This window comes from Wyeomyia smithii, chromosome 3, assembly GCF_029784165.1.
Source record: "Wyeomyia smithii strain HCP4-BCI-WySm-NY-G18 chromosome 3, ASM2978416v1, whole genome shotgun sequence".
NCBI lineage: Eukaryota > Metazoa > Arthropoda > Insecta > Diptera > Culicidae > Wyeomyia > Wyeomyia smithii.
The window spans coordinates 95,739,607-95,762,366 of record NC_073696.1 but is presented as its reverse complement, the minus strand read 5'-3'; the positions used below and the strand labels follow the sequence as shown (position 1 = coordinate 95,762,366).

Sequence of the window (22,760 nt, the reverse complement as noted above, 5' to 3'; positions counted from 1 at the left end):
ACCACTTCCTCTGTACAAAGAACACGTATGCCAAGTTTGGTTAAAATCGGTACAGTCATTCGAGAGTTAGGCTGGAACATACATACATACATACAAAACTTTTTTTTTAAATAAATAGCTGGATTTCAGGAGCTCTTATCTTATTTGATCGATGCTCTTAACCGAAATTTTAATCCGGTAATAGTTGAGCTTCAGCAACTTTTCCAAACATATTTTTTATCCAAAACGCTAGATTGGACTCTCCGTTATTAATTAAATTTATGCAAGGAATATGTCAAAAAATCGTTCCAAAAACGGATCAAAGCAGGTTGGATGTTTTGAAACATTTCTCTAGAAACATTTACATGAAAACCGATTTTCGGTTGCAAACAGACGTCAGTACCCAAGTAACAGTATGGGTTTTATCAATGTTTTATAGTGCTCAATAAAGCCAAAACAGCGCTATAAAACTTTGATAAAACTCGTTTTGTTACTTGGGTACGTTTCAAAAAGGGCCAATATTTGGAAATATATGATCGATTTTCGTATGACGACGTCATTCCGATTCCGAAAATACCCATATTGCCATATTGTATATAATTCAATTATTAATTTTCGCAGATTTCCAGAAACCGGAATTCGGCAACCCAAGTTTCAAAGTATCGTCAGACATCGATAACCGGTTCTTAAGAGTCATTTTTGCTCGGTCTCTGGACATCAACTTCCGGCCTCCAAATAGGACCAAGAGCCCGAAAATCATCAAATTTCAATGAAAGGTTTCCATTAAGTATGAAAATTTATTACTTTTAACCCCCTCCTTCTTTATAGGTGACCTCTCCCCCAATCCAAAATTTCTATGACCACTTCCTTTGTACAAAGAACACGTATGCCAAGTTTGGTTGAAATCGGTCCAGGCCTTCGAGAGTTATGCTGGAACATACATACATACATACATACAAAACTTCTCTTTTATATAAATATATAGAAGAAGAAAAGATTGTTTGATTAAATTTCTTTATGCAATTTCGACACAATCTGCTTGCTATGAAATTAAGACCAAGATTGAAAGTTTCGCGACTTTATACAGCTTGTCAATTGGTAATCACACATCTACAACAGAAAATTTCTCGTCGAATGTAATGAACAATTTATCGTTTGTACATAAAAAATCTCTCACCTAATTGATGTTTTGAATTGAAATTTTTTGTTATTGTTACTGTGACTGAAAAGTCCGATCCGAATCCGTTTATTCTAGAACACTAATCACGCGTGACAACGGAGCAGGCAATGCAAAATTATTCTTCTGGTACTGCTTTTCACGGTCATGAAGTGAAGACGTGCAACTTGTCTATTCTTATTGCAAAAAAAAGATACAAGTGAAGTGACAGTGAAATTTTACGGCAATAAAGTATCATGTCAGAGTAGATGCCTAGACAAACTACAAACAAACTCAGAAATCAAATGAAAGGCATCAGTGCTGTATAAATATAAATATCATTTTTTCTTGACATTTTCGGTCATTGCTAAAGAACTAAATACGAAGCGATTTTCGTACGATCATTATCTGCCATTAAAATCGATCACAAGAAAATTCTTGAGAAGAGGAATTGCTTTACTCTCGAATAAACCTCACACCATTTTTTTTTTTTTATATAGGGGGGGGGGGGGGAGTTTGTAATGATTAATTTATGTACTAAAATATCTATTCAGAATTAGTATTGTGTGTTCTGCCACAAATGGTGACATTTCAACACTATTATATATATTTGTACGCTTTTTAGTATTATTGAATGTTATTAGCTTTCGCAGTTAAGATAATGTAATTGTAGGAAAATTATTAAACCCTTTTTGTCAAGAAAAAAAAAAAGGAATAAAGGGAATAAAACGAAACTTAAAATAAACTTAAACCTATCTTACTGACTATAAAGTGAGCTAATCGTTGCAATTGAGGATTGCAACGATTTTTGTCGGAATTTGTTGATAATTTGGCTTGACATATTTTCTAAAGTTTCTACACTAGTGAGCCTATGTAGCTCGTTCGTGCTAAACCAGGGAGGACGCTTCAAAATCATTTTCAAAAGTTTATTCTGAATCCTTTGAAGTGTCTTCTTCCTGGTTGCACAACAACTTGTCCAGATGGGAACTGCATTGAACATTGCTGGCCTAAAAATTTGTTTGTAAATTAACAGTTTATTCTTGAGACAAAGTCTAGAATTCCTGTTGATAAGAGGATATAAACATTTGATGTACTTATTGCACTTTGACTGGATATTTTCAATGTGCTCCTTGAAAGTAAGATTCTTATCATAAATTAGCCCTAAGTATTTAACTTGATTCACACCAAATTTAAATTATCAATAGGTTCTGAGTATATCGTGATTTGTGCAGAACTAGCAATGATTTTTCACTTATGATTTAAATTTCTAATTCAGTTCTACCTATAATAATTTTCAAAAAATAGTTTTATTTTGGTAAACTTTGAAATAAACACTAACTTGGTTAATGTATTCATTATGATAATTTAATTCTTTCAAACTAGACTGGATGCGGATTCCTGATTATTGCCCGAAGAATATTTGAAAAAAAGGTTCATCTAATTGAATAGAACTCAAACTCAAGCAATCTTCACCCCAGGGAAACATCAACAAAAAAATCAAGTTCGCTGATTTCTTATGCAAACCACATTAGCCATTTCTTAATTGAGCAGCGATCAAAATGCCATTCATTTGTTAGCATAGGGACAGTGTGCGAATAGCAATTGCAAAATGAAAACAGAAAAAAACTTAGTAATCTACAATATCGAGAACGAATCATCATCGGGACTTTCGATCATCTGTTGAATCACACATAAAAACGTGCTCGATTCTTAGTTCTGGTACTCTAGGATGTTTCAGGCGTTTTGAATATCATGTCATGTATGTATCATGTTTGAGCAGTATATTGCTATGAATTTCAACTGACATTCGCGTTAAAATAAAAACCCTTATATGTACCTATATATTTATTAATGGGGTCGCTTCATTAATTCCACGTGATATTTTCAGTACATTTAAATGTGCCATTTCTTTAAGTCAAAAATGATTGTTATTAGGAAAAAAAGCCTCTCAGCTGAACTCGGGGTACGATGTTGGTCTAACAAGCCAGTTGTCATATGTACGAACCCCATCTCGGTAGAGACTGTTAGTGTCAGCAGGATCGCAGGCTAGCGAGCCCCGCAATTGTTCGTACACAAACAGTTGACCGCAAAGTTTGTGTATAATGAACAAAAGATCAAGTTTCGATAGCGAGATGTGGCACTAGGGTTTATTAGAGAATGAAGGCATTGATTTATCATGAGGAAAGTGTATTAGCATAAAAATTGTTTTCATTTAGCTAATGCAAACAAATCTTCAAAGCGGTGCCAAGGGTTTGAAATCGATAAAATTGAACAAGAGATAAAAATGTATTTTAGTACTATGCTCTAATATGAAATAACAGATTAAAAAATATTTTTTTAAATAGTTGGAAAATTCAGATTTTTTAAGTAAGCTTATATCAGAATAATAACGTTATACGTAATATAGATAAAATGTAATAAAAATCGTTTTTTTTTAATATGAGAGTTCTGCATTAATGTATTAGAAATATTTCTTTTAGCGGTAGGGCTCAGTTTTTCGACCAAAGAAAAAATGCACAGTTTTTGTGTTCGAAACGTATAAAACTACCAGAAAGTCGATTTAAAAAAAAATTAGACGAAAAAATTTCATTATCAAAAATTTCAAGCTTTTTTCTCTTCGGTCAGCAAAGGCACAACTTGCGGACTGCACAGACTAAGTTAATTTTTAAGACCTTTATCACGAACTTGTTAATGTATTTCGTCGCCGTACGCGCAGAGCAAATAATTCGAAAAAAAAACAGGGAGGAAATTGGAAAATGCTTTCTTCCCGGGGTTTCAGTAGGTTAGTTTTCACTAAATTGTTAATTATTAAACTAATTTCCTTTCTGTTCTTTTTTGACTTAACTTTAACCTATAGAGACAAAAAAAGACTTTCGCAACCCTTTTTTTTAAATAAATGTAATGAACTAATTATTTATTTTTATATTTATGTGTTCTGTCACAAATGGTGGCACATCACCACTTTTTCGCTACTCGTGTTTTTGTTGTCTGCTTAATTCACTGCCAGTCGTCGTTGTTTCTCCCACGGAAAACAAGGTGTCTAGTATCAGTACTTCATTCCGGCGAAGGAATGTTAGGAAAATATACTTTTTCAGAATATGCAACGGAAGGTTGCATCGGATATCTGTGTGTGGGAATGGAATTTTGGTATTTACCTGGTTCTGGAAAGGAGGATACAACACGTTTGGGCTGGAGTTTTTTTTTTTTTTTTTTATTCTGGCTTATTTACCGTCGGTCTAGTTCCGCCACTGTAGTTGTGCCAATCACCGACACCCGGGTAGGCGACTCCACCCAAGACCCGTTGATTAGGCGCCAACGGCTTTACTTCCTCATGCGATGGAAGGCGTGATCCCAGAGATTTTTCGCCTCAGAAAATCTCCTGATGTTGGCTAGGCTTGAATCTAAACTAGGGTTTGCAATATTCCAGGGAATTGGTTTCCCGGGAAACGGGAATGGAAAATCTTATTTCCCGGGAATTCCCGGAAGCCGGGAATGAAAAAAAAGTTCATAGCAGAAATGAGATATTAAATAAAATTATTAATAATTATAATAGTTGTAAGTATTATAATTATGATTATCAATAGTTATTAATAATAAATTAACTCTAAAAGGTAAAAAAATGTTTACAATTTCATTATCAATTCGCATGAAAAACGAATTAAAAAAACATATTCAAGTTGCAAATTTGTGCAGTAACCTGCCAGTTGGTCTCGTGGTACGATGCTGACCTAACAAGCCAGTCGTCGTAGGTTCAAGTCCCGACTCGGGAGAGACTGTTAGTGTCAGTAGGATCATAGCGCTGGTCCCGCAATTGTCCTTCACATCAAACAGTTGGCTGCGAAGTCTGTGTATAATAAAGAGAAGGTCAAATTCCGAATCGGAATGTAGCACCAAGGCTTTGCTTTGCTTTTGTGCAGAAACGAGGTTTAAGGGTCTTCATATCGTCAAACAATCGCTTCCGCTGACAATTTTCCGTTAAGCCCAAATAATGTAATTTTCTTCTGTAAAACTTTGATTGAGTCCATTGGATCACCGCTGGTTTTCAAATTTTATAGAATACTTCCAAATCATCGATTCCAGCTCTTGCTAAATTTTATTTTATACTGAAGTGTCCAATTCTTTCAGTTTGTTGAAGAGAAACTGAGTGTTAGACAGGCATTAGACGAGGCATATATTTACTATATTTGGTGCGGACTTTTTTGGGAAAAATATTTCTTTGTTTTAATATATATGCTATACTTTTACACTAGAGCAAATATTCGCTCAAAACTCTGTTTGCTTTAAAGGTAGCAAAGCCTCTTCGGTATTTTTTTTTTTAATATATTTGCTATTCCATTACCCAAAGAAACTGCGAAGCAAATCTTAGTGGAATTGGTATCACCATTGATCAGAGAGTAGGGTTCCGTGTAAGGATTTCGGTTGATTAACTGGAACGTTATTTCTCCATTCGGCGGTTTCCTGTGAAATGCCGAGACAAACCAGAATGAAACGATAGAATACTAAATAATTAGTTTAGTACGACTCAAAATAAGTCAGTTTTAAAGCATTCGTATACCTACTTAATTATCCCACAAAGATGATTTTTTCGTAGTCAGGACTTAAGTTAACCTGACTTTGAGGTAATTAAGTGATTTTAATAAGACAACTATTTGCTCAGTAGTGAACTAACAGCAAATATATTTATTTTTTTTGCACTATTACATAGCAAAATATATTATGCGAAATTTTCCGAGGATCTCGGGAGTCTAGGGATCCCAGGAATCAATATTTCAGCTCCCAGGATCCGGGAGTCCCGGGAAAAGATATTTCCCGGGAATTCGTTCCCGGAATTGCAAACTCTAATCTAGACCAGTTGGGTTGGTTGTGAGTGGATCACGCCACCCCACAACCATCGACACCTATGGATCATCCACAAATTACGTAGTGGTTTAGGGGGAGAGGGGGGGTTCAAATTTAGATAATTTCTTTCGAATGATTACAAGGGGGAGAGTAGGATTCAAGAGAGTCTTACGTAAGATTGAAAAAAATTTAAACTAAAAAAATTAAGAAAAATAAAATTAGTTGAACTATTTTTCGCTGCGATCCCAACAGTTGGACCTCGGGAAAGCAGTAAATTCACCGTCACTAAATGATTATGTACTTCACTTCATTTCTACCTAATTTTAAATTTTATTTACTTTAACAATAACTTTAACTGAATTAATTAGTTTTGTTTTTATCCCCTGCGAATACGAATACGTGTAAAAAAAATTTCATCTTCGAAAATAATCTTCTCCCTAAAAAAAATCTTACGTAAGATTCGTGGGGGGAGAGGGATAATGCAAAATCTTACTAAATCGAAAATTTCGAAAAAGGTCCTTAGATAATTTATGGATGACGCCTATGTTGGTGATGGGATTCGAACCTAGGTGTCGAGCGTGGTTGGCGAAGACGTTACCAGCTACGCTAGGCCCTCCGCCTTAAGTTGGAGGTTTCCATGGGGACTTTTTCGAGAAACTTTTGAGACCCACCGCTTATCGAAATTGAAAAAGTCTATTTGCATTGTTGGCACTCTACTAATTATGTCATGTGATAAACAATAATCCGAATGTTGTTCTCGAGTTGACCATTGCCTGAACTGCCCGGACGTCACAGCGACAACGAAGAAGGTGGCGGCGAAATATAAGCGGGATCCTAACCTCTCCATCCGGGGCATCTTAATGTCTCCCATACTACTGTAAAAATCGAGCCAGGTTGTCGATGTGTCAAAGAAATACGTAACGTAAAAAAAAACAAATTTTTCATCACCACCCTCCCCCCATATATAACAAACCGCAATGCCAACATTCATCCCGTCATAAGAATTACGTAACGCACCAGAAGAATTTGATTTTTAAAGATGTTTGTTTTTGGAGGAAAATTATAGCCTTCCCAGAGGTTTTTGGTTACGTAATACTGATCTTCACTCCCCCTCCCCCTTTCTGTAACAATTCGTAACGCTCAAGTGTACCCACCATCCAGCCCCCCTAAGAGCGTTAAGTAATTTATGGATGCCGCCATACAAATCTGCTCACAAAGTTCAACTGTGTCGCCGTGGACGACGAATCGTATGTGAAGGCGAATATCAGCAGCTTCCGAGACAGGAACTTTATATCGCATCAGGAAGAGGAAAGGTGACCGGAATTTTCCGAACCATCAAACTATCGAAGTTCCCGGAAAAAATACTTCGTTTGGCAGGCCATGTCTACGTGTGGTCTAAAAAGCGGCATTTTCAGCACTATGAGAACCATCCATCAAGAGATCTACGTCCAGGAGTGCCTGAAAAAGTGGCCCCTACCATTCCAAAAGCAACATTATAGACCTGTGCAGTTCTGGCCGTACTTGGCGAGCTGCCACTATGGAAAAAGGCAATCGAGTGGTACGGTGCGAATAACGTGGTTGTGGTAACCAAAGACCACAACCCTCCCAACAGCCTAAAAATCCGCCCTATCGAACGGTATTGGGCCTTGGTATTTCAAAAAACTAATAAATCCATGAAAACGAGCAGACTAGACTCAGAATTGCAATTGAACGAATAAACGAATATAAACTTCCAGACACCAAATTATACCTTAGCGAAAATACTAAATTAAGTAGAAGAGAAACTGCCAAAACAAAATACAATTTGTTAAACCATGTCAACTTTTCGAAAAAAAAAACTCGTTGAATCGTGAAAATCTATGTGGAACTTAATTTTTTCGAAACACATTGAACCAAAAAACAAAACGTGATATTAAACACATGACACAGTTGGCAGAAATTATTTATTTCATATTCATATCAGTAACTGTGGGGGTCTTTGAGAGCGATGACATTTTTGCAGCATCGTGACTTGGAAATCGCTTCAACAACCTCTGAGATAATTGTATAGGATTGTTTTCAAACACGCTTCGAAACAACTAACACACATTGTTTTTATTAGTAGAAAAATCGTCTTCTACCATATGCGAATTTCGTTCATTTTCACACACTCTTATAATGTGTACAGGATCGTATTCAATTCCTGCTAGTCACATCGCAATACGATTCAAGCATCACACGAACATGCAAAACATGACTACACGTCATAGTTGCGCGGTACGGCTACAGTGGGAAAATCAACAACAATCAACAAGCAGGCGTTTTATTTATCAACAACTAGGTTCAATTTGATGCCGATCAATGGTTGCATTTTCACTGTTTACTTGTCTAAAATAGCAACAAGTTCAAACTCTCGCTTCTGCTTTGTTTTTATTTACTTTCATTCCATTTTTCGCGCGCTTCGCTTCGGGCCCAGCACTTTACAGGTATCGCACTACGACTAAGAGCACAACCTACTACTAATATACAACGAAAAGTTTACTCACAAACAGCACTGTAACTGCGGCAGTGTAGTAGCAATCAAAAGTACACACCCCTTCGCTGCTTGATTGAACAAACGCTAGTAGCATTTAATCAGAACTTGAAGTTCCTACATGTTGTTTTCACCAGAACCAAGTCAACATGTTATTTAGTAAGAATTCCATTGACAGAGACGATAAGAATAAAGCGAAATACTCAAATCATCCATAGCAGTGTGATTATGCGCTGCAAATGTGTAAGTACACGACTCTACATATACCCGCCAGCATAACTCCTGTAGCGCGTATATCAACCCTGTTGCTCAAAAGCTAAATGAGTGCCTAGTCTCAAGATATATAGTATTCGATAATTCTAAATATAACCTCGACATTCTTTGTTTCACATGAAAACCTCTCAATGATTATTCTGCCTTGCGTGGACCCATTAAGCGCCATGTAAAAATTATTTACACAGTTGCTTTCCACATTTTTCAAGTGACAAACAAAACATACCATTTGGTAAAAAAAGCAGTTTAATTTTTTTATTTATCAACATTTTTGAAATTTATTAACGATTTCACTAAATATGCAAATTAGCATATTCGTGTAAAAGAGTTTGCACATCATGAATAAGTGGGTACCGCCGGTGTCTACTTATTGGCTCATGCAGTAATGCCACACAATATTCGACGGTAGCCCAACCCATCGTATAAATTTAATATGAAAGTCAAAGTAAGAAACTGGGAAATCCGCAAAAAGAAACTAGTTTGTTTCCAAAAATCTAAAATTTTACCTCGAGTAGAACGACACGATGGGAAGTTAGCCGCATCGAAAAACTTGTTTTTCGATCGATTTGCGTCACTGCGGCCACTCATTAACAAACCTAACCCCTTTATTGTTAACCAGACTGGATTTCACGTTGCGGTAAGAAATGTTTGAAAAAAAAAAACTATTTGAAATGGTCACGTGAAAGAACTGCCTTGAGTCATCAGATTCTATTTCTATCTGTGAATACGTCAATATAGTACATTATTGGGATAGCATAACTGCTTGTTGACGTTTGCAATTCCAGCCAATAGAAATTGATCACCTTGAATTATAAACATAATATTTATGACATTATGAAAATCGCTCTAATTTACGGCATTCAAATGTGATGCCCATTGGACTGATAAACTGATCCATGATGGTCAAAATTACTTGGCACTCTCTAAATGGTTTGGGTACATATCTGGTTTTGACTTTTCTTTCAACTCTTAAAGATATATTAATTATTGTTCAACTAGCTGAAATAAACAATAATTTAATTTCACACACCTAATTGTGTGCTTTACGTTTTGTACCTGAAATAATAGCTCAATATCTCTTCATTTTCCTTCAATTAAAGTGCTGCGAAGTTGTTCCACGTTATTGGAACTTTGGAACTTGAGATATAGACGGAGTAGAAATTAACCATTTAAAGCATTCAATTTTCTTTTTTACACAACAATTCGGTTAGAATGCAATAAAAAATAGCTGATATTAGTTCGATTCCTAGGTTATCGAACTACTTCGACAGCGGTTTTCTTCAGCAAGTTTTCTACAGCATGCGTATGCAAAACCTTGGACGAAAATTTTTGACGAAGTAGTCCAATACCCTACGTGAGTGATGAAATTTTTTGGGCAGAACTTGATTGCGAAAATTCTGATTATGTATAGTATTAAGGCTTTTCAATACTTATTTCAAAAAACGCAATTTCCTTCATTAGAACTGGTAGAAACCAGTTAATACTGTTTGAAAATGATATAATTGTTTTTTTTTGTTTACATATCCATAATCTGTTTCTATTGTCATTCATTGCTTAACGAAAAAGTAGGTTTTTGTGTAACGATTTGATCATTTGTTCACTTTTATTGTTATGCGAAAAATGTAATGGATACAAATAATTTTCATAGCACGCTACTCAAATGTAAGGTCAGATATCTATCATTTCCACTTTAGATGAAGCATATTGCGCGCTAAAAAATTGCCAGCAATAAATCCCGTTATGATAATCTTCCCTTCATTTGAGACACCAACTCGGTAACATCGAGAATTTTTCTGTTTCCTGGCTTTAGTCCGTCATAAACTAAAACAACATTAAGGCGGTTTTCAGCAAACGCGACGAAAGTGAATGAACAAAAAATGCATCTCATGAATGAAAACTGACAATATGCGAACAACACAACACCAGCTACTCATATAGGCCTGTATACAGTTATTCTGCTTTTAAGTTCGGTATAGATCAAATGGAATTATCGGCTCGTAATCCAGATAGCTCCCAGCTTGACAAAAGCTTTCATTGTTGATAGCGTTAGCTTCTGCTTTCTTTATCTTTTACATCTCGCGTTCTTTACGAGTAGATCAATATTCACTTTTACACAAAGAAATGTTATCACAAGTAAAAAAAATCCAACAGCGCAAGTAAAATGCAACATCAACAAGGGCTCATTTACTTTAACAGTTTTAAGTAATTCTCACCCTGGAAACCAATATGGGCGACACCTCCCGCATCGTTCTCTCGAACTCTAACTGCTGTAACTTCATTTTTTCTTCATGAATTTTTATTTTATCACGATATTTTCTTGGATTTGTCATGGTCACAGTTTTTCCAGTTAACACAAATTTACAAGTTAAATGTTTAAATTCTCACTGCCTCAATCGCAAGCACAGTTTAAATTTTTTATCACTAAAGATCCAAGCAAAATATATTTTCACTCTACAATGGCAAAACTGTACAATCCAAAGTAAAATTTTGAAAAGTTTCCCAATTTCCGATTGCGATCCGCACTCTTAGCTTCCCAAATTCGGACTGAGTCCGACGAATTCAATGGTCAAAACGGATTGGTACCGGTTTGGCTAAGAAGCAGCTACATTCCAGCCAACGCTACATGTTTTCTTCTGCGCATTTTCGACACCTGTAGATCTTTTTTTTTTGCACTGAGAACCTTAACACAAATACCCAAAAACATTCGTGACGGGCAAAAAGTGGAACAAAAATTGCCTCGCCTCCAAGCGGGAAGACCCAGTGCACGACTCAGCGGCAATACACTCGAAAGCTTGGCCTTGAATGTGTGTATTGATCATCATTATCATCACCGTCATCGTCATCATCAGCTTTCGGCTGGCAAAGAATAGAATACGCGAGTCGAACTGTATTTGTCAGAAGGGTAAACAACAGTTCTCATCGGATGCTGATTGTGCGAAAAAAATGTTTCATCAATATCATTGATATATAAAAATATTACCACATTGACAAACAAACAAAAAAGACGCAAACAAGCTTTATCTACTGTTTCAGATCACTAATTGTTAACACGACTGTTTAGCAACATTATTTCCTAAAAAGGTCACAGAGGCCTCACTATCCCATCTATTGGTTAGCTAGGAAGTACAAGCAATGTGGGATGATTTTCCGATGCAACCACAAACGATTACTGCTGTCATGTTCATCCACGATATGAATAACATTCAGGAAAGAGTGAAGAAAAAGGTCACCAGACGCCCAATTACCCCCTGTTCTGATATTCAACCTAGTAACAATTCAACGTGACACCAGAATGAACGCATTGTGTTGCGTAAGATTTATTAATGCTAAAAAAAGCGTGTCAAAATGTAAATTGTATGCCGCATTGTATCCTTTCTGTCGGCAATCACCTACCTAATCGATTAATTTGCTCGGTAATTCAACCGCAGCTGTGCCTTGTAATCTCCACTCGTTGGGTGAGTTTTCAGTTGAATTCGTCATAAGAGTGTGAGAGAGAGAGAGAGAGAGATAAAAAAAAACAAGATAGCCCCAGCGCCAATGGCCAGTGTATCATAACTATCAAAATACTGTCTGAAGATAAACGTATAAAAAAACCCGATGGTGGTCGTGACTCAGTGACGCTATAAATCTCCGTACAGAATAAAAAATTAGATTAGTCTGACACAGGAGGAGTGTGCCGAATAGCAATCATATAAATGCTGCAGCTCTAACGATTTTTAATTAATTCTTCTCAGTAACATTTGGTAGTCGCTGATAGGATACTTTTTCGCAAAAGCAATCCACCGGTTTTGAAATATATTCTGTATATGTTGATACTAATCAAGGGACAAATATGCAAAACAAAATGTTTTTGAATATTAAAAGCAATGAAAATTAATTTGCGCTAGTGAAAGATCATCTCATCTTACTAAATATTCTTAGAAACTAATATTCGAAGTATTAGATAGAAAGGGTTCTAAGAAACCTGGTACACATTTTGGAATCATATTAAAATTGAAACTCTGGATTTTGATTCTCTTTCTTCAAGATTTAACTCTAAATTCGACTATAAACTAATTCTAAACCGAATATGGATTCAATACTTCGGAATCTGATGTATAACATGTAGACTTTGGGGAGTGTGAAGTTCAGAGTTTATGCAAGGTAGAATTGTAGACTTGTCTCGAAACATTAGGCTTTGTTCCCTGAACACTGAAGTTTCTAAATACTAGATTTCACTATTTGAACTCCAATTTCTGAATTTGGAAATCTCAATCTTATCGTAATATTTCAACTTCTTAGGCACTCAATTTAATATATGTGTAAAATCGATTATTTGTAATGTTTTTTTCGAAAACAGTGTATCGAATCATGCTAAAAATCTGAATTCCCTAGTTTTTCCAGCAATTATTTCAACAGTATATCCTCGTTTTCCGCATTTTATTAATTTAAGAATTTTCTCAGCAGTATTCGACAATCGCTAGTAGAATCCGCCAAATTTGGAAAATTTGGAAACTGGTTAAATTATGTTGTGCTAGTGAAAGATCATCTTGGTAGAGTTATTCTCAGAATTTAATATACGAAGTACTAATTAGATATGATTTTTGACTGGAAATAAGATTTTAGGATGAGAATGAAAGTATTAGGCTTGATTGAACTAAAGCCTAAGTTTTTCCAGAGAATCGGATACAGTTTTTTCTATACTCTGAATCTGGGAGGACACTGAAAATTGATCGATTTTGATAGCGTGTTATTATCTTCCTTCTGTAACCCGAGCAAGACTCGGAGCAAGTTTTCAGTAACATTAGGAACTCTAAATGGGCAAATTTGTTTCAAAACACAAGTTTTTTTCGAGCCAGTTTCTTCAGATTTTTAAGTTTACATATATTTTCGCAGACTTTTTGAAAATTGGTACGAGAGCATAACCTGTGAGGCAGATTTTTCGGAGTCAGAAGTAGTTGCAAAAATTTTACAATTTTATTCCTCACTATTTTGTGAAACGAAAATCAACATTCGACCGTCATGAAGTGTATAATTCGAAATTGTGACTAAACGACATTTTTTAGGGTAGAGTTGTACGTTTTTGGCAGTGTGACTCCTATGTTTTTATGGGCGGTATTATTTATTTATTTTTATTTATTATTTTAAGGAAAAATAAGCCAATGGTTTTACACAATTCATACAAAAATGTTTGAGTTAAATATTTTTTTTCAATCAACGCGATACTTTTAAGTTATTACAATACTTATTACTAAACGATGCTTTTTTTCTCCTGGCTAAAATTGACAGCTCACTCTGGTTCATTTTGACACTCCCACAGCTTTGTATCCGTTTCTCCCTCCCAGCTCTGAACTATGGTTCTCGGAATCCTAATTCTCTTTCTTCAACGTTTAAACTCTAGGTTTTCACTATAAACTCTTGGCCCTGTACTCAAATCAGAACTATGGATATGGATTTCTAGTCATAGAAATCTCGATCATGAACAGTGAGCTCTTGGTTCTAGAAGCTGAGTTCTTGAATATGAACTTCATAATTCGATTGTAAGCTTCTGAAGTTTAGATTTTAAATCTAGTTCTCGATACTCCGGATTCCACTTCCGGAGTGTAAACTTCAGAATTTATTCAAGAAAGAATTGAAGACCTGGTTCAAAACTGTAAACTTTGTACTCTGAACACTGAACTCTGGGTTCTAGACACTAGACTTCACTATTTGATCACCAATTAGGCTGATACAAATACCGAGCTTTTTAAGCTTTTTCGTAACATGCACTCAAATAAATTAATTTTGAAAAATAACCCTCCATTATCATTATCATTTCGCTTGCCTTTTGGCGACACTCTCGCTGTCACTGGATTTGTTAACATACACGCTGTCGAAAATCCGATTAAATTAACATAACGGCTTGAACATTTTTTTCTTCACCTTCCAATTTTCAATATTTTCTTGACAAAAAATGAAAATAAAATTTGCAACGGCCTTAATATCGCAATACTACAAATTTTTCCTCACTAGACTAATACCTTTCGATTTAAAAAATGAACATCTTACCTATGTATAAACATTTTTCTTTCTATACATTTCCGTTATGTCGATATAGATAAACAGCGAGGAGACAGCGTAACGGCTGGTTTGAAGCCGAGTGCCAGAGAGTGGCGGACGAGAAGAACCGTGACAGGAGTCACAGATGTGTAATGACAAAGGCGGCACCGTCAGGCGCTATTGAACGGTGCAAAATGAGCAAAAGAGTAAAAAGATGAAGATTATGAGTGACGAACAGACTGTGGAGCCACCAACAAAGGCGATTAGCGAGCTGAAAAACGGCAAGGTCCCTGGCAAGGATGGTATTCTGGTCGAACTGCTTAAACCGGGATTTGAACGGCTGTACTATGCGTTCCACGAGATCATACTAAGGATCTGGGTGGATGAAAAAATGCCAAACGACTAGTAAAAAGGCCTCATATATTAAATTTACAAGAAAGGCCATCGACTGGATTGATTTTTTCATTTGTATCCTGTTTTTCAGATTGAGACCGTTAACGGAATTTTCCGTCGGCGAATAGTACGAATAACGTTTTCGACAGGGGCCTTCAACGACAGAAAATTTCACCCTGCGACTGATCTTCAATAAGTTCCCAGAGTATAACCTGCAAACTGACCAGATTTTAAGGTGACATACGACTCAGTGAAAAGAAACGAGCAATGGCAGATAATGCTGGAACACGGTTTTCTAACGAAACTAATTAGACTGAGTCGTACGACGCTGGAGGGATCGAAATAATGCGTTCGGAAAGCTAGTGAGACATCAGTCGCGTTTGTAACGTTAGATGGACTGAAGCATGGGGATGCGCTCTCCAACTTATTGTTTAACATCGCCCTTGAAGGTGCAGAGTACGAAGAGCAGACGTGCAGAGAAACGGTACGATCATCACAAAATCTCACATGCTCCTTGGTTTTGTGATCCCCGTGGTTCTGTGGTTAGCGATGTCGATCGGCTAGCTCTCCCACACGGTCGAGGATCTTTTCGAGCTGGAAATTTTCTCGACTCGTTGTACTTATACAACATACACAATGTGCCGAAAAACAATATCGATAACGAATTCTCTCAACTAATCTGGTTGCTGGTGCGAACGGGACCTTCTACTCGCACATAACTAACGCTGTATAGGACACTGATCCTCTCGGTGGCCCTTTACGAACATGAAGTATGGACGTTGAAGGAAGCTGGTCGATAAAGTAGGAATTTCTGAGTGTAAAGGTCTGCTATCAATACTTTACGGTAAATTGGAAGATGGAGTTTGGCGCAGGCGCACAAATCATGGGTTGTAGGGGAATTGTGGGTAAAATGAACAGGGGTGGTAAAATGGACACCCGTTTAAATCTCGACTATTACGTTGAAAAATAGTACAAACTTCTTTGGCACCTTATCTTAGAAGCACTAGAAGCTATTTGAGACAAAGTATGCGACATGAAACAGTCAAACAGTCAAAAAAATAAACAAAACCAAAAAACACGTGTACATTCGTGACGATGATGTTATTTTTGGCCTATAAAAAATAAGGTTTTTTCTAGTGTAAAACAGTATTTTAGAGCGATTTTTCTGCAAATATCTGTACTCAGACCACTAGCCAGCAGAAATCATCAGAGGTTAGAAATTGTTTAAATGATTTTCTCGATATATTAAGGTACTTTCAATAATGTTTATGTGCGGGTAAAATGGACAGCCCATGGTGATCGTGAAAAAATTGTGTTAATTTCTATTGAAAAATCTAGATGCTTCGTGTTTATATCAGAAAAACGCAAAGGTAAACTCGGACCGATGAACAGATGACCGCCGCTAAACGTACCATTGAATGCGGAATGTCCGTAAAAAAAGCTTCCGCCATTTCTCAGTTTCTTGCGGATAAATTTAACTGTTGGTGAATGCATAAGTGTGTCACGTGCTATGGAACAACATTTCACTATCTGTAAAAGGATAATTGATGTTCACGCCCAAGGTGTTCATATTACCACCTCCATATGTTCATTTTACCCACACGTGTCCATTTTACCCCCAAAAAACTGCTTTCGAAAATGCTCATGAAAACTACGAAAAATATTATATTTGAGTATTTCTTCTTATTTTTTGTATTAACCATTAGTGACTCAGTTAATCTGCGCTATCGACTCATAGTTGTAGTGTTAAACTGTGGAGGAAATTGGGAAATGGCTTAGGGTGTCCATTATATCACCCCTTCCCCTACCAGGTATACAATCATACTGATGTAGTGAAGTTAATACAGCGTAACAGGTTTCAGTGGGCTGGACATGTAGCCAGAATGCCTGACGACAAAGCCGCCAAAACCATAATCGGCAGAGAACCAAGAAGGGGCCGTCAACTCCGTAGTAGGCCTCGCACTCGGTGAGAGAGATTTCGGATATTTTGTGCTGAAATTTTAGTTAAGTAGAACCGAGATTTACCAAAATGTGTGACAGCTGTCATTGAATAGTACAACGAATGCCATCTAACATTCAATTACACCAGCAGAAGATAAATTTATCCAAATATGTACTTAATTACATTTTACATTCTTCTATTAATTTTTGTTCAATTAAGCAAATCAATCAAATCTTGTACTGGGGTGCTGAAATCTCGAACTAAAATTGTACCAAAGTCTAAACTAATGAAACGATCGATTCAATTTTAAGATCTAAAAATTCGTTAGAGGCTGTTTACTTCTATTCGTCTTTTGAATAGTAGATTAATAAATTCCGAATTCTATTACTGGTTAATCAAGACTACTTTTTACTGATAGGAAAGACAAACTATCTAATTTTATATATTTGTAATACAAAAAAAACAATTCTCAGAAACACAGGGCAACTAACATCAAACATGATAGTTGTTTTTCAACGGCTTTTGCTTATTGCTAATGAACAATTCTTTACCCTAGTGAAACAGGAAATCAAGAGAAAAGCAAAATTTAAGGCTCGCCACATCCAGCACCAAAATGTTTCACCGGTCAACGTTCATCTAAAACGTACCGTGCGTCGTCATCACTCCTTCCACGAGACTAAGAATTGAATTACGTGCCGCGAGAAGAGAACTGCAAGGAGGGAAGCAATACCCAAATACAACGATCCGCTAATCGCGTATTCTGTCGGTGCTTGTGGCCAAATCGGTGTGTATAGGAAATAGGACGCCTACCGTCTGCTGAACCTTTTCATCTCTCATGCCATACACATACGTTCACTATAAACAACTTGAGCAGTTAATTTCAACAAGTCTCTATTCGGCGAGGCAGAAAAACGTTTTCTCTGCCGAACTGGCAGAATGGGGAACCGTATAATGATTGATAGAGTGTTTTAAACTACATAGTCGAGAAACTAGCACTGAAATTGCATGTCATCGCGTTGAATCTACAAAAGAGGTTTTTTTCGTAGAATTATACCCATCAATCGAGGTGTTGATTTTGAATTAGCCAGCGTATTGCAAAGCCTTGTTTACTATAGGTGGACCTAACTCTTACACATTCGTAACATTTATTCTGTATGATAACGCCGGAAACTTAGTGTACTAAGGGTAAACAAGGATGTTTAACTAAAGACACCGTTGAACAGTGCCATCATTCATACTTTGACATATATCGACTCAGATGTTCATTCTAAAAATGCGCGATGATATTAGTCGGGTAATAAAGGCGTATTGCGAAATAGTTCCAAAGAATAATCGATAAAGCAGTTCAGAAAAAGGCATTATCATCAGCTTTTATCAGTAGGAGTACAATTTTTAAAATTTGTACTAGAACCAAGCTACGTATGTCAATGAATATTAAGTCACGCACATTATACATCACTCTCCTCTGTCGAGAACCAACACACCGCTCAAGTCATAAACTCATACAAGCAGAACGTGTTGCGCCGTACCACGAGGCAAAAAACACAAAACACGTTATATTTATAAATACAAAACAGAAGCAAAAAGAGCGAACCGACCCGCAAACAGAGAGACAGAAAGGAACACAAATCGCATCGCAGTGCCAACATGTATTACGCGACCGCCAGTATAACTATCTTGAAAACCGCATACTTTGAAACTCATTCCTATATTTTCTTATCGCAAAAATCGTGGGAACGGTATGCACCGCGGAATAACAGATAACTCATAGCGAAAAGCATTGAAATAAAATGTGAATAATTTGAGTCATCAAAACAAATTGCCCGCTGATTTCGTATTGCTGACATTGCCTATAAATTATCTTACCGTATCCTCAAAATTATTTTTTATCCTACGCCATATATCTCCTCGTCAAGAATCCTATAACTCTTCACCCTTTATTAGATCACGTTTGAACTTCGGCAAACGTAGTTTTTTAAATTATCGTGCTAGAGTTCTCTACAAAACAAAATGGCAATGTTTTCATTGATATTTTAGTTTTTTGTTTATGGACATTTTAAAAGATAACGAATACAATTTTCTTTGTCGATGTGTGACTCAAAAGAGTATGCTCAATGTTAGAGGATAACTTTTTCAGAATTAAGTTCGCTATATTTGGGCATAAGGTTACTATAGAAGCTCTAATGTTACACTTATTTAGTAAAAACCGTAATCTCACTAATCTGTAAATAACCAGATAGTTTTCATTATGCGCAAGTTTTTATTTAATGCTCCTTGAAAGGTTAATCTAACGTTAAGTTTGGCCGCTTTCGCTGACATGCACATGAAGATGTCAATAAACCTTTACAACATAGAAATTTGTTTCTACTGTGAACGGTCACCGTATGTAACCAGTCTGGTACACCCTAATTGAGTGAAAAACAGCTAATAAAAAATTAACACATTATACAGCCCGATGCTATACCGATAGGACAAACTGAGTAGGATGCATAAAAATAGGATTGACAAACTTGAAGTCACATGGTGGTTTAATGACATTTATTTTGAATCCATAGCAAGTCAAGGATCCTGATTTGAGGCAATGAGCACTGAGTTACAGAACTGGGAGAACGTACGGAAAATAAATCGAGTTTTTTTTCAAACGCGAATCATGATAATACTGCATCTGATCTTGATGCTGAAGCTGCTGCGGAGTCTGTTCCTGTCGATTTGGTAGACCTGGATTTATTTCACATCTCCTCTGACATGATAAAAGCTGCTGCATAAAAATTAAAACACTCGTACTCTGCAGGACCCGACGGAATCCCGGCAGTTATAATAAGTCCTTGTGTACACGCTTTAGCCGAACCCCTCTGCCATATATATATAACAAATCTTTCGAGCAAGGCAAGTTTCCCACAGTTTGGAAACATTCTTACATGTTCCCGATATTTAAAAACGGGGACCGCCGGAACGTTAGGAACTATCGTGGCATAACTAGTCTTTCTGCTGCATCTAAATCATTCGAAATAATTGTGAGTTCGTCTTACGCACTAAGAGTTATATTTCTAGTGACTAACACGGTTTTATGCCTGGTCGCTCAGTAAGTACAAACTTGCTTGACTTCACGTCGACTTGCATATCGCACATCGAACAAAAAGCTCAAATCGACGTAATCTACACAGATTTAAAAGCTGCGTTTGATCGGATTGACCATAAAATATTACTGAAAAAAATCCTACGGCTTGGTGCATCGCAGAGGTTTGTCGGTTGGCTTAGCTCATACTTATGCGATAGAGTTCTTCGAGGACACATTAATTCCTGCTGTTCGTCTCAGTTTTCAAACACCTCCGGCGTTCCACAAGGTAGCAACTTAGGACCATTGCTGTTCACGCTGTTTTTCAATGACGTTTCCTTACTGCTGGATGTTGGCTGTAAACTAGTATACGCAGACGATCTTAAGCTGTATCTGATTATACGCTCTATCGACGATTGTCGGCGGCTTCAGGGACTTTTGGATAAGTTTGTTTACTGGTGTCGCAAAAACCGGTTGACGATTAGCATTAATAAGTGTCAAGGGATGACTTTTCGCCGAAAAATGAATCCTATTTTATTCAACTATCAAATCGATAATCAAGACCTAACAAGAGTTGACCGCGTTAGTGACCTCGGAGTTTTATTGGATACCAAACTTACATTCAATCTACATCGTACCAACATAATTGCTAGAGCGACGAGACAACTTGGTTTCGTATCGAAAATTGCTCGCGACTTTATGGATTCCCATTGCTTGAAGGCGTTGTATTGTGCTATCGTTCGGCCACTCCTCGAAAATGCCAGCTTAGTTTGGGGCCCCCAACAACTTGTCTGGAATTTGCGACTTGAGCGAGTGCAAAAAAGATTCCTGAGGATTGCGTTAAGAAATCTTCCATGGCGTGACCCGATTAACCTGCCTCCATATCCTGATCGTTGTCGTCTGCTTGGGATCGACACATTGCAACGACGCAGAGAAGTTCAACAAGCGGTTTTCGTAGCAAAAGTTTTAAACTCTGAAATCGACTCACCAGAAATCCTTTCTAAATTGAATTTCCGGGCCTCACAGCGTCTTCTTCGCTCTACTGGATTGTTACAACCTAGCTTCCACCGAACTAATTTCGGATTCAACGACCCGTTAGCTTGCTGTATCCGATCATTCTCCAAAGTGGAAGATCTCTTTGATTTCGGCACACCATCATTCAAATTTTCAATAAGAGTTCGTCGTAATTTTTAATCACATTGACTAGTCCATATTCATTAAAACTTTTTTGTCAGATGAATTTTTAACAAATAAAGAATAAAGAATAGACTTATCACTATTGTAAGTTGTACTGGAGCGCAATGGCATTCATTTCGTTAGTTGCATACCACCCTTGAAACGAAGATTTCCCCTCTAACACTCAGCTATAATTCCTATTTTTCAGCGCTCATATTTTTAGGTCGAAATAATCCTCACTGTGTGTAGCAAAAGAACAAATATTAGCGATAATGTTCTGTTTTGATGTCGTATTAGGAGCTTCCATTTTTTAGTCATAATCCCGAGAAAGGAACAAAAGAAAAACACTTTTTAGTCATTTTTTCCCCAAAACCAACGACAGCTGTAGTAATATGTTTGTTGAGCAGTATATGCCCATCTCATTCGTCATACAGATATCTGGTTATTCGAATTGGGTCTGCTGCTATCTTACCTTGGACGTGACATCCGAAACTTCCCGCATGATTCTCTCAAATTCCGCTGTCTCTTCAGCCTGCTTTTGGTTGTGCAAGGCAATTTTCTCGCTGAATTTTCGTGGATTCGCCATAGTTCAGAGAACTAATCCGGTTTAATCTATTTCTTTTAGGTGTAACTTTTGTTGCAAAACTTTCCTATCACCGGCCGGACGGGAAATCATCAAAGCACTTGGGATGGGTTCTTATAGGATTTCTAACTTCCCTTTTTCTCAGTACATAATACACACACTTACACACACTTTTTGGTATTATTTTCTGGTAAATGCAATAGGAAGAGAATATTTTATTTTTGTACAAAATCAATTGCAAGTTTGGCCAAAAAAATGCCTCGCACTTTCATCAATGCCCGTTGCGTGTTTTTCACAGATTTTCCTCTAAACACTAGTGCCAACTGGGGACGCACTTTTGCAAACAAAACGCATTTTCTTACGCATCCCGCAATATGGAGATTAGTGCCTTAGTCGAGAGAAAATTCAATGATAGGCTGCAGCGTTTTTCCTTTCCCAAGAATTTCCTAGAGCAGCAGAAAAGTTCACCCTCCGACTCCGTTTGATGAAGGCCACGACGGACGAAAGAGGAACGGCAACGACGAATGGATAGGAAAAAATAACTCCACAGAAAATTTTCTACTCAGCCATCCGCTAGCTAGCACTGACTACTTTTGCACTATTTTTCCTGTCCTTTCCAGATGAAAAATTCCGAAGTTCCTATCGAAGAACCGTAAACTTTACCGGAAATCGGATCTCGACACTGTAACCTGTAAAACCCACTGCTCAAAACGCGACGAAATATCTGCAAAATCCGATTTTTTTCGCTGTATAGCCCGTGAAGAAACTTCTTCGATCTCCTCTTCGCTATTTACGTATCTGTACAATATTTTTTCTCCTCTGCTCTCTGCTGAC

The 22,760-nt window shown here is 37.0% G+C and overlaps 1 protein-coding gene across 10 annotated transcripts in view; it reads right to left on the bottom strand.

Annotated features, from left to right (window-relative positions):
* Positions 1 to 22,760, bottom strand: part of LOC129733316 (uncharacterized protein DDB_G0283357) — a 41,822-nt gene extending 19,062 nt beyond the window's left edge. For 7 of the 10 annotated variants that reach the window (XM_055695087.1, XM_055695089.1, XM_055695093.1 and 4 more), the window contains exon 1: positions 21,816 to 22,760. In XM_055695087.1, coding sequence (XP_055551062.1) covers positions 21,816 to 21,929 — 114 coding nt within the window. In that variant the 5' untranslated portion in view covers positions 21,930 to 22,760. Of the gene's footprint in view, positions 1 to 10,972; positions 11,326 to 21,815 lie in introns of those variants that run through there. The other 3 variants (XM_055695088.1, XM_055695096.1, XM_055695094.1) reach the window with 3 other exon arrangements.